Below are 13009 nucleotides of genomic sequence, written 5' to 3'. Positions count from 1 at the left end.
TTTCTATATATATATTTTTAGTTGTCCAGATAATTTCTTTCTATTTTTAGTAGAGACAGGGTCTCACTCTTGCTCAGGCTGGTCTCAAATTCCCGACCTCAAGCGATGCCCCCGTCTCCAGAGTGCTGGGATTACAGGCGTGGGCCACCACGCCCGGCCCTATTTACTCTTAATTTAAACACAATTCAAATAAATCTGAGGATCTCACTGTCAGTCTATAGCAGATTAGAAAAATAAGAATTGTTTTTTATTTTTATTGTTTTTTGAGACAGAGTCTCACTTTGTTGCCCTGAATACAGTGATGTCATCAGAGCTCACTACAACCTCAAACTTCTGGGCTTAAGCAATCCTCCTGCCTCAGCCTCCTGAGTAGCAGGGAGCACAGGCACGTGCCATGGATCCCAAATAAGTTTTCTCTTTTTAGTAGAGACAGGGTCTTGCTCTTGCTCAGGCTGGTCTCCAACTCCTGAGCTCAAGCAATCCTCCTGCCTTGGCCTCCCAGAGTGCTAGGATTACAGGCATGAGCCACAGCACCTGGCCAAAAAACAAGAATTCTAAGACACAATACAGAGAAAACAGTAAAGGAGGCTGAATTCTGTCAGCAGATAAAATTACAAAGCCCTTTAAAACTCAAGAACTCATGAAATACAATAAACTACAGCCAACTGGTATAGAGTCTTACATGGTCTTGAGGTCCCCAAGAATATAACTAGATGACAAAATACTATAATAACTGCTTTTTATATTGCTGACTCTCAGGTATCAAGATGGATAAGTGTTAATTTCCCTACACACTGATTAAAAGGACAAACAAAAACAGAGTATGCATTTTTAAATATAAATTTGTGTGTTACAGAAGGGATACACATTAAAATGTTAACTGTGGTTATCTGTGGATTATAGATAATGAGTAGTTTTCTTTTTTGCTTATCTATTTTCTACAATAAGCATGGACTATTAAATTACAAAGGAAAAAACTGACATAAATACTGAAACTCACAATCCATGATTGTGTTGAGTACATCCCTAATTCCTTCCCTTAATGATTTCCATAAGTAGAATTAATAGGTCATCTAGTAGGTCATCTGATTTTTTTTTTCTTAGCATTGATTTATCTTTTTATGTTCATTCCTTAATATATATTAAGGCCCTGGAATAATAAAAAAAAAAAAAAAAGAAAGAAACACCGCTTTTTGGAAGATGTTATGCTAGAATACTTGGCAGCAACAAATTGACAAAGTGTTTTAAAAAAGAACCAAAGATCATTACAGCCTAATAGGGAAGTTATTTTAATAAAATAATTAACTGTAGTAAAATTTTTAAAGTGGTAAATACCAAAAATGATATATCTTTAAATACTACAGGAATTTAAAGAAGGAAGATTTATTTGTAACTTCTAGTTGGAAGGATCAAGGAAGGCTTATGAAATTAGAGTTCTGCTTTAATAACATTTTCTGTCAGATTATTCTGAAAATGTATGGAAAACCTTGAGCTCAAGAAGCTACCACTGGCCGGGTGCGGTGGCTCACGCCTGTAATCCTAGCACTCTGGGAGGCCAAGGAGGGAGGATTGCTTGAGCTCAGAAATTCAAGACCAGCCTGAGCAAGAGCGAGACCCTGTCTCTACTAAAAATAGGAATTATCTGGACAACTAAAAGTATATATAGAAAAAATTAGCTGGGCATGGTGGCACGTGCCTGTAGTCCCAGCGACTGAGGAGGCTGAGGCAGAAGGATTGCTTGAGCCCAGGAGTTTGAGGTTGCTGTGAGCTGTAATGATGCCACTGCACTCTAGCCCTGGCAATAGAGCAAGATCCTTTCTCAAAACAAAAACAAACAAAAAAAGAAGCCACAGATATGTGTACTAGATAGCCAGAAGATGTCTGGAAACACCTAATACCTAGCCAAAAAATTTCTGTATGGAAACCTCATAGTTGGGCTTTAGGAAATGAACATTTAGAAGCCACTGGCCACAATCTTAATTACTTTCCTTTTCACACATTGTTGAAAACAGAATTCAGCATCACTGCTGGCACATAGGGGATAATTAAATGTTAAACCCTAGATAGGCTGGGGCATGGTGGCTCACCCTGTAATCCTACAATCAGGGAGGATCACTTGAGGCCAAGAGTCCAAGACCAGCCTGGGTAACGTATCAAGACCCTGATTGTACAAAAAAAATTTTTTAAAATTAGCTGAGTGTGGTGGTACATGTTCTAGCTACTTGGGAGGCTGAGGTGGGAGAATCACTTGAGCCCAGGAATTCAAGGTTACAGCGAGCTATGATTGTATCACTGCGCTCCAGCCTGGGCGAGAGCACAAGACTGTCCCTAAAAAAATAAATAAAATTAAAAATAAATAAACACTAGATAAAAAATGTGGTGGTTCACAGTATCTATTTCACAAAATGGACCAGAAAGGAGTGAGACTTTAATTAATTTTATTTATTTATTTTTGAGATGGGGTCTCACTGCCACCCAGGCTACAGAGCAGTGGTGAGATCAGAGCTCACTGCAGCCTGGAACTCCTGACCTCAGGTTGAGTAGCTGGGATTATAGGCTTGAGTTACCACACCCAGCTAATGACTTTCTTTTTAAAGCTTCATTTGATTTATGTAACTACAGCCTTCACAAATAAACCTATGACAAAGTATGTAAAATGACATATAAAGTATTACAAATATTTAGATTATTTGCATAATTTATTTTTAAATATAAAAAACTACTTATGATTTTACTATGATGGATTTGGGAACCCTTCTGAAGTCAAAAGCAGTCATTGAAAGCTACATTTGAACTTCTGTCACTGGGTCCTTTACGTCAACTTCAGAGTGTAACTCTATTTCCAATCTCCTCAGACTATAACTGTTTTTCTGTCAGCAAGTCAAATAGCCCCGTGAATTATACAGTATGGTTTTTTAAAAAATAGGACCTGGTCGGGCGAGATGGCTCATGCTTGTAATCCTAGCACTCTGGGAGGCTGAGGCGAGAAGGCCTGCCTGAGGCAAGGAGTTCAAGACCAGTGTAGGCAACAGAGCAAGAGCCTGTCTCTATAAAAAATAATAAAATTAGCTGGGTGTGTTGGTGCACGCCTGTGGTCCCAGCTATTCAGAAGGCTGAGACAGAAGAATCACTTGAGCCCAGGAGTTTGAGACCAGCCTGGGCTACAGAGGGAGACAATGTCTCAAAAAAAAAAAAAAAAAAAAAAAAAAAAAAAAAACCACAAACAAATTCCATATATTATAAAAAGAAGCTAATGTGAACATCTAGTCTCCTTTACACTCATTATTGGGGAACAGTGAAAAGTTGCTAAGTGAAAAAATGATCTGGAGAAGTAAATCCTGTATAAAAAGTAAAGTAATAATAATAGAAAGATGAATATTGGTTGGAAATGTCATAAAATGGAGTCTAATAGTTAACACTAAGACAGATGTTCTCATCTACTTGGTCTCAGGACCCCTTTAAACTCTTAAAAATTATGGAGGACCCTAAACAGCCTTCATTACGTGCATTATGCTTGTAAACATTTACCACAATTAAAATTAAGACTGAGCATGTGAAAATATTTATAAATTCATTTTTAAAATGAGTCATTATGTTTATGTAAATATTTTTAAGAGAAACTATACAATCCAAAATTTTAAAAATTTAGAAAGATGAGTAACTCTCTTAAATTTTTGCAAATCTAATGTTTGGCTTAACAAAAAGATAACTAGATTCTTCTATCTTTTTTAGCATTTCATCTGTTGTGATATGTTCTTTGGGCTGAGGTATATTAAAAAAATACAGTCTCATGCTGACATGAAGTGGGAAAGGGAAAAGCTCATAGACTCCTCTGAAAGGGCTTCAAGAACCTCGAGGGGTCCACAGAACACACTTTGAGAACCACAAAAGTAAGTACATAGTAGCTGCTCAATACACTTAGTAACTGTTATAGAAATAACAAAAGTAGCTATGTAGAAAACTGAGTATAGTCTAATACCACAAGAAATGCAAATTCTTCAAAAGCATACTTACTGTACTGTTAGGGTGTAAACTATTAACATGATAAACATGGTATAAAACTCTTATTTTATAACTTGAGACAAAATAAAATCACTTTCACACAGCAAATAACCTGAAAATTACTGAGTGTTTCTGAATCCTGGTTGCACACACGAATTATTTGGGAAGCTTTAAGCACACATACATACTCTAATAATAACTATGTCTCTTGAAATGGATTAAAAGATACTCATCAGTTTCTATAACAGGCAAATTCATAGAGACAGAAAGTAGAATAATGGTTACCAAAGAGCTGGAGTAGGGGATATGGGGAGGTACTGTTTAATGGGTACAGAGTTTCTGTTTGGGATGATGAAAAAATCCAGGAAATAGATGGTGGTGATTGTTGCATTAACACTGTGAATGTACTTAATGTCACTGAATTGTACACTTAAAATTGGGTAAACTGGTGAATTTTATGTCATGTATACACAATGTAAATTTTACTTTATTTATTTGTTTTTGGAGACAGAGACTCACTCTGTCACCCTGGCTAGAGTGCCGTGGCATCAGCCTAGCTCACAGCAACCTCACACTCCTGAGCTCAAGTGATCCTTCTGTCTCAGCCTCCCCAGTAGCTGGGACTACAGATTCACACCACCATGCCTGGCTAATTTTTCTATTTTTTTCTGTAGAGACAAGGTCTTGCTCTTGCTAAGGTTGGTCTCCAACTCCTGAGCTCAAGTGATTTTCCCGCCTCGGCCTCCCAATGTGCTAGGGTTATAGGTGTGAGCGACCGTACCCGGCCTATGTCAATTTTAAAAATACAAAAATTAAATTAAAAAAACCCCAGCTGTGTCATTACTCGTTTAATAATATAAAAAGTTGCATTAAAAATGTATTCTCCTTCATAAAACCACAGATAAAGTACGGGTTTTTATACTAACAGTACATTTAAAGTAAACAGAAGAAATCTTTAAAAAAAGAAGGGAATGAACACCAGCTTGAATGATTAAAGGAACTAAATATCTGAAAGCAGAATTGTGAAGAATACCTCAGTTTACTTACCTGCAACATGCTGACTATCTCAACTTTGTTGAAGAAAATAAAAGATGTAAGAGTAGAAAGAAAATTCTCCTCAAAAACAGATGGTGTAGGCAAAATGATGTCCTGAATGTACTGTACCCTGTAAGTCTGATGAATTTTTTGCCTTAGTTCAGAGTCTGTTATTGGTATAACTTCCTTAAACTTTGCAGTTTTGGTCAAGAATTCTCTATGTCTTTTTGGCTGAGCCAAAGCAGGGTCATATTCAAGGCATCCCACGACATCCATGATACACTCATCAGAAAACATTACCTCAAAAAGAGTTGCCTTATTTAGGAATAAGATTCCTCTAATAATTTCATACAAATGGTGCAAGCCTTCAGTGTTTTCTAGATTCTCACAAGCCCGGAATAGCTGCAGTAGTTTTTTAATATAGCCTTCATTTTCCAAGGCCAGAGCCAGCTTTTCCCTACGGATAGGTGAGGAGAGAACTGAGGTAATTAAATCAGCAATCTCTTCAAGTTTATTGAGTTCACACGTGGGCAGGTCAATCAGATGACTGGTTTCAGGCATTTCTTCGAATCGTTCTTCTTCTGATTCATCAATGAGGTCCTGTGTGACTTCCACTGATGGGTCCTTACCTTGAACCTAAAAATACCCAAGTATAGCTAGTTACTTTAAAATACAAAATAACTCAAAATCTTGGAAATCAAATCACTGACCATTGAACTTCAGTAAAAATACCTTGCGAAGAACCAACACTAGTAATAGAGTCACTGCTAATCAACAGTGAAGTATAGTCAGGGAAAATACACGAAGTTTAGAGTCAACTATTTGAGTCTAAGTAAATAACTCCAGATAATTTCACCTACAAATTTCTCAACCTATAACTTAAGGTTAACTCTAATCCCCGATAACCTGAAATTTTCAGCTATTATGTAGATTTATGGTATTAAGTTATGTAATAACCACAGTTGTTTAATAACTTCACTACACCTAATAATTTTGAATTTTGCTGAAGGTAACTTCCATTTATCCCAATATCACTAAGTGTGACTCTTAAAGCAACCTATAACATCACTGTGATAGGACAGGGTACAATCTATAAAGTTAATCACTGGAAAATATTACCCGCCATATAAATTTATGTTCTAGCAGATAATGTAAATCAACATCCTAGTTCTAAATAAGATGTCTGTCTTCTGCATTATTCATTCATTAAATGTATACTGAATACACGCACAATATGTGTCAGTTACCACGCTGGTATTAAGGAGAAGATGAAGAATACAAAATAAAATATCACTTCAGGAATTTATAATTTAAAAAAAGTTATCTTTTATATATTGTTAATACTCTGAACAGCCTCATACACATTACTATAATATTCTCTTTTTTAATAATGATTTTAATAATTTTATACCTTTTAATATGCTTTTTCTTTTTTGAGGCAGAGTCTTGCTCTGTTGTCCTGGCTAGAGTGCAGTGACATCATCAGAGCTCACTGCAACCTCAAACTCCTGGGGTCTAGCAATCTCCCTGTCTCAGCCTCCAGAGTAGCTGGGACTACGGGTGTGAGCCACCATGCCCGACTAATTTTTCTTTTTTGTAGAGCCAGGGTCTCACTCTTGCTCAGGCTGGTCTCGAACTTCTGAGCTCAAGCAATCCTCCCACCTTGGCCTCCCAGAGTGCTAGGAATACAGGTGTGAGCCACCGCACCCGGCCTAATATGATTTTATTATTTGCATGGATCAGTTTTTTTGCCATTTCATGTATAAATATACAATCAAAACTTATCTTGAATCAAGAACAGCAAATATTGTTGAATGCATCTTATAAGTCTAAAAGTGAGGTCATTTTCAGGTTTTAAATTAAATCTCATTTTACAGAAAACTTTTTTTTTTCTTTTTTTATTGAAACAGAGTTTTGCTCTGTCGCCCGAGCTAGAGTGCAGTGGTGTCATCATAGCTCACTGCAACCTCAAATCCTGGGCTCAAACCATCCTCCTGCCTCAGCCTCTCAAGTAGCTGAGGCTACACGTGCATGCCATCACACCCAGCTAATTTTTTATTTTTTATAGAGACGGGGTCTTGTCATTGCCCAGGCTGGTCTCTTAACTCCTGACCTCAAGCGATCCTCCCGCCTCGGCGTTCCAGAGTGCTAGGATTACAGGCGTGAGCCACCGTGCCCATCCACCATTTTATGGAAAACTTTGCACACAAAAAATTCAACCTCAATCCTTGGGGAACAGATGGGGAATAAAACCACCCATACGTTTAAAAACAGGCAAACCAATAACAATTTGGATTTTATTTTATGTATGTTGCATGAATTATGCAAAATCATATTTACTGATTACTGATTTCAATTGTTAATCAGCTGGAATTCTGCTATTTAATAATTTATGCTAATAATGCTCTGGCAATACTCGATGCATAGTAAGATATGAGGAAAGAAACAAACTATGTACTCCCAGTTAAGAGAAGTTTAGTAACCCAGGGCCACATGCCAAATAAGCCTTATAAAGAATAGGAAGGTTCACATATACTTTTCTTGAGCCACTGTGTGGCAATGTTATTGGGAGGATGAAGGGAAAAACATGATTGTGGTCATATCCAAAAAACTAACTCAAGAACCTTTAGTGATAAGAATCACTAGCCAGTAAAGCTCACATAAGTGAACATGACAGTAGCCAAAAAAAACACAATTACAAAGTATTGCACTAGGCAACCACTGAAACATAGTGATCTCCCATTTATAGAAAATGATAGTTAAAATGAATGTCATGATTATTAAAAATTCCGAATACCAACTGTCACAGCCAAGAGAAGCCTAAAGAGATAAGGAGACATGACTAGTAAATGCAATGTGGTATCCTGGAACAGAAAAAGGACATTAGGGAAAAGCTGAGGAAATCTGAATAAAGCATGGATTTTAGTTAATAATAATGTATTAATATTAGTTCATTAACTGTAATAAATGTATCATACTAACATAAGATGCTTATCTTACTGTACTACGTGCAGTTGGGAGGGTGGTGGTGCCAGGGAGGAGGGTATATAGGAACTCTCTGTATTTTCTGTTCACAAAGTTTATTTTAAAAAAACTCTAGTTACCTAAGAGTTACCACATATCCTATATATTCTGTTACACTGTAAGTTCAACATGAGCTGAAGTCAAGAATACTTTCACTTTTTTAAGACTAGCCAAGTATGGCAGTGAGAAGGGGGGAATGAGCAGAATGAGGAGTTCCATCTGCAAAGATTGTCAACAATCACTTGAGATAAGTCACTACCTTCAGACTACCCTAAGTCATGAGTACTTTTGATCGTTACTGCCTGGCACAGTATTCATAAACATTAGGCAAACATATGATCAAATATTAAAGAAAAAAGAAACCCTAAGAGCCTCAACATCATTATTTAATCTTCTTTTAGTCTGTTTAAAGATCTTGTGATTCTATAGGGTATTAATCTGAATACATGCTATCAAAATCTAAAGTGGTAAAACAAAATTATGACAAAGTTGTTTTTTTGTTTTTTAATTTTTAAGTAAAAGAATTTGCGGTAGAATATAAAAAATTTCCAGGTTAGGTTGTCAAAGTCTCACACCAAGACATGTCTCCCACATTCTAGTACAGGTCTTTAAAGTAAAAAGGAAACAAAAATTCAAGAACACATGCAAACACAAAAATTATAAAAACCACCTTACCTGACAAATTTTTTCCCAGATCTCATCACAGCCAGCTTTTTCTTGAAAACTTAAAGCCAGATCATAGTTCTCAGCTTCTGACCAAACAATTAATGTATCCTGTTTAAAAATAAAGATTTCTACATCATCACATTAGAAAAGAAATATCTACAAAGTATAAATAAAGAACAAGAAAACTGGAAACAACATAGCAGTGACAAATGCCCTCTGATAAATGCAATTAATATATACTCAATTGACATTTTTAGTAGTATATTGGTAATGAAATAGTAGCTTTGGTACTAAAAATGACATTGAGCAGTTTTCTAAAACAAAAAATATTAAAACAGGTTAGTAGGCTCTGGCTCATGTTATCAAGATAATATGTAATGGAAAGGTTAGCCACTCTTGGCCAAAACTGTAATATAGATATTCTAACCATCTACTTTCTGTTGTTGCCAGAAAATCAGTTGTTCCATTCGCTAACTACCTACTAGTTACTTTAAACTGGTTGTCAACTGGTTAAAAGTAAGGTAACTACTACCCGGAAATATTTAAGGCTTAATTCTTTCTATTTTTGCCTTTCTTTTTAAAATATGGAAAAGAATTCAGAATCTTAAGAAATGCAATACAATGGTGAAATGAAGCTATTTGCTCTGCCTATAAGTAGTACCAACAGCATCCGGGCTTGTAGAAAAATCAACCCAAGGTTCAAATAAGCACTTTCCTAGAATGTCCTCAATTATACCCCTACTGAAAGATTAGTTATGTTTTTAGGAAAAGGTTGTTATCCCCTGTAAAAGACTTCTGTTTAAATTAAAACACACATATACAAATGTACATGTTTAAACACTAAAGTCACTACACAATAAAATGAACACTCTTTTAAGGTTACATAATAATGAAAAGTTTAATGTGGTTAAAACATTTATTTCCAAAAATATATATAAATTGAGTTTATACTCTACCAAAAATATAATCTACAAAATACCTTATATTTGATGATTTGTCCATCTGAGTAGTACTTATAAATATGACCTAACATTAAGAAACATAAAACTAAAAATGAACCCCAGATTAATAAAGAAAAAGTCTTGAAAATGGAAACATTTCAGTACTTTTTAGCTCTAAACAGTAAATGAAAAATACTCTTTAATTAATCCAGGCTCAAATGAATACTTCTTATTTGTTAAGTAATCTGGTAAGAATAGCTGGAAATCTATGTTCTACCTTCTTTCTGGCTATGCTTTCTGAAAAGGAAATTTGCTACCAGAGTTATTCTAAAATTTTATCAGGTCACTCTTGTTTAAAATTCTTCATTCGCTCCCCTCATCTACAGAAATTTTCAAACCTTTTAAAAAAATCAAATTTTTTTGGAACTCCTTTTACAAACAAACTTTTACTCAGAACTTCTCAATTATCTTCCCAGAGACTTCATAGGAATACATTATAAAACACAAACTAAAATAGAAAAAGCTTATATAAAGATAATATGAGCAAAATGTTTAAATATTTGAACTGTAATGCTTCTATATTATTAGTTAGCATTTTAAGACTCAATGTACCCTTAGGGCCTAGTACACTCATACATGACAGTGGTTACAAATCCGTATTTAAAATTATCCTTTCAATAACTCTAAACTTTTTGGGAGGGGCAACTTCTTGTCAGATCTATTATATCATTGTTTCTGTTTTGTCACATGGCTGACAAATAGCTTCCAGTAGGAGTATAAATGTCAGTTTGACTATTATCTTCTTCATTGGCACTTACAATATTATCAACGCTTTTTAACGCACTTGTCCATTTTGTTTGGGTTAGGATAAACTAAAAAAATATTTGTAAACAGTTATCTGCACACATGGGCTATGATAATTCACCACAGGTAGGTATGAGAATACAGGAATAAACAAACTCAGTTTCTCCAACCACGCTCTCACAACACAAATCACTTTTGTGACCTCTGGTCACCAAGATGTGTATAGGGATTTCTCTCCACCAACAATCAATTAATTCATTCTGCAGTGGACACCAGCTGCAGAATTCTTCCAATTCAATTCTGACACTGTTTACCTGGAGAGAGTATCAGATCCCATAGGCTGAGGGCTCAGTCCCATAAGACTGCCCCCTACTTCTGATGCCAATTGCAAGGCCTACGTTGTTTTACCTGTGCTTCCAACCAACCAGCTATAAATCGGGGCTCCCACAACCCCCTCCTTAGGTTCAATTACTTTGCTAGAGTAGCTCACAGAACTCAGAGAAACATTTAACTTACATTTACATGGTTATTTTAAAGGATACAAATGAAGGCACAGGGTGAGGTATGGGTTAAGGGGCTTCCCAGACATACCACCTTCTAGGAACCTTCACTTGTTCAGCTACTTGGAAGCTCTCTTAACCCAGAACCCAGTATATGTGAGCTTTTATAGAGGCATGATTGATTAAATCATTGGCCACTGGTCAAAGACTTAACCTTCGATTTCTCCCCTCTGGGGAGGGGGAAGGGCTGAAAGTCTGAACCTTGAAATCATGCCTTGGTCTCTCCAGTGACCAGTCCCCTTTCTGAAGCAACCTAGGAGCTGCCAGTCACCAGTCAACTTATTAGCACACAAAAAGACACTTATCACTTTGAAGATTCCAAGGATTTTAGGACTTCTATGCTAGCAAACTGGACAAAGATCAAAATTGTATTTCAAAATATCACAGTAGGGAACACTTTTCATGGAAATGTTATTCTTTGCTTAGAATACCATGTATATTTTTGACTCTTCACCATTTGATGTACTGTTTATTAAATATTAACAAAATTCAATATCTTCTTTTGATAAATTATATAAACAGAAGGTTTCTTCTCAAACTCCAATGCTCCTACTGTGTATTCCATTTTGGACTATCCTACAGATAGTCTATCTACAGACGGAGATAGTACTACACAATGAAATCCAAAACTCTTTATCCAGCCAATGAAGACCCCTTCCATTTTGGCTTCAATCCACTCTCTGAGAGAAGGTTCAGGTAAACAATGAAATCTGAATTATGGTAACTAAACTCCCCTTTTCAACATGTTCTTTTGCTCTTTCCTTCCCATTCTTAACCTAAATTCTTTGCCCTCATCTAGTCAAAAATCCCAGAAACTAAATGGGATTTATATTTAGAGTTCTTTTTCAATGCAAAGAGGATGGACCTTGGGGAATGGTTAAAAACAAGATTCCCATGCTTCTGCCCTGGGCACAGGTCTGGAGTGAAGGCCAAGAATCCTTATTTTTAACAAGGGTCCCAGGTAATTGTTTTGATAAGTCAAATTTGAGAAATGATCTAACTGTATCTCCAGTTGGTTAAAAGTGGGTAGGAAAGTGTCATCAGAGTAGGGATCTTCCAGCTCTACGTATATACTCCAAATGGGTCATAAATCCTATCCTACTACCTTCCCCACCACTTCAGTAATAAAATACCCAGATGGAGCACTGCTTAAGACCGTTTATTAACAAGGGTCAGAGTAAAAGCTCCTGGGAGAGAGAGTATAGAGCTTGCACAAGAATACTTAAAACAATGAAAAGTGTCAAATGGCAGGGTGTCCTGTAAGTCCAAAAAACATAGATACAGCCAAGCTTCATTTTTCACGGCAAAGTCTGTTTCCAACCATTGTGTTTTGTGCTATTACATTTTCTACTCATTTGTGCATGGCAGATGATTTCATCTCTTTGGGACATTAAAAATGCCTCTGTTTAAACCAAAAGAAGCTTGGAATTTTCTTCTATTAACTAAAACATTTAACCACCGTGTCCCTATGGAAATCAGATTTTAAATGAGCTTTCAGGGAGAATAAGTCAGTTACGTTTGGTCAGGTCCTTTAAAAGGATGAAAAAGGTGATTATGTGCGAGCCCACACTACGAGTAAAAAATGGGCTGGAGAAGCTTGACAATTTAGCCCTTACTGAATTAGGTTGTCATAATAGTTTTATTATAAGAAATGGTTGTTTTCAAACTTCTATACTAAGAACACATCCCAGAGCCCAACTGTTTCTTTCTTCCTTTTCTCTTTTCTTTCTTTTTATCTATCTATCTAGACATAGGATCTCTATCTATCTATCCATCTGGACACAGGATCTCGCTCTGTTGCCTGGGCTACAGTGCACTGGCTTCATCACAGCTCACTGTAACCTCAAACTCCTGGGCTCAAGTGATCCTCTTGACTCAGTCTCCCAAGTAGCTGGGACTACAGGCATGCTCCACCATGCCCAGCTAATTTTTCTATTTTTTGTAGAGACAGAGTCTTGCTATGTTGCTCAGGCTGAT

At 36.3% G+C, this 13009-nt stretch overlaps 1 protein-coding gene across 3 annotated transcripts in view; it reads right to left on the bottom strand.

Annotated features, from left to right (window-relative positions):
- SMEK2 (SMEK homolog 2, suppressor of mek1 (Dictyostelium)) overlaps window positions 1-13009 on the bottom strand; it is an 89946-nt gene that overhangs the window by 66700 nt on the left and 10237 nt on the right. For 2 of the 3 annotated variants that reach the window (XM_012649864.1, XM_012649865.1), the window contains exons 3-4: window positions 8737-8835; window positions 5050-5673 (exon numbers count right to left, since the gene is read on the bottom strand). In XM_012649864.1, coding sequence (XP_012505318.1) covers window positions 5050-5673; window positions 8737-8835 — 723 coding nt within the window. The remainder of the gene's footprint in view (window positions 1-5049; window positions 5674-8736; window positions 8836-13009) is intronic. The other variant, XM_012649866.1, reaches the window with a different exon arrangement.

Source organism: Propithecus coquereli, unplaced genomic scaffold, assembly GCF_000956105.1.
Source record: "Propithecus coquereli isolate 6110/MARCELLA unplaced genomic scaffold, Pcoq_1.0 Scaffold305, whole genome shotgun sequence".
NCBI classification, from domain to species: domain Eukaryota; kingdom Metazoa; phylum Chordata; class Mammalia; order Primates; family Indriidae; genus Propithecus; species Propithecus coquereli.
Note: the sequence above shows the minus strand (reverse complement) of the source record. Positions and strands in the feature narration are given on the sequence as shown.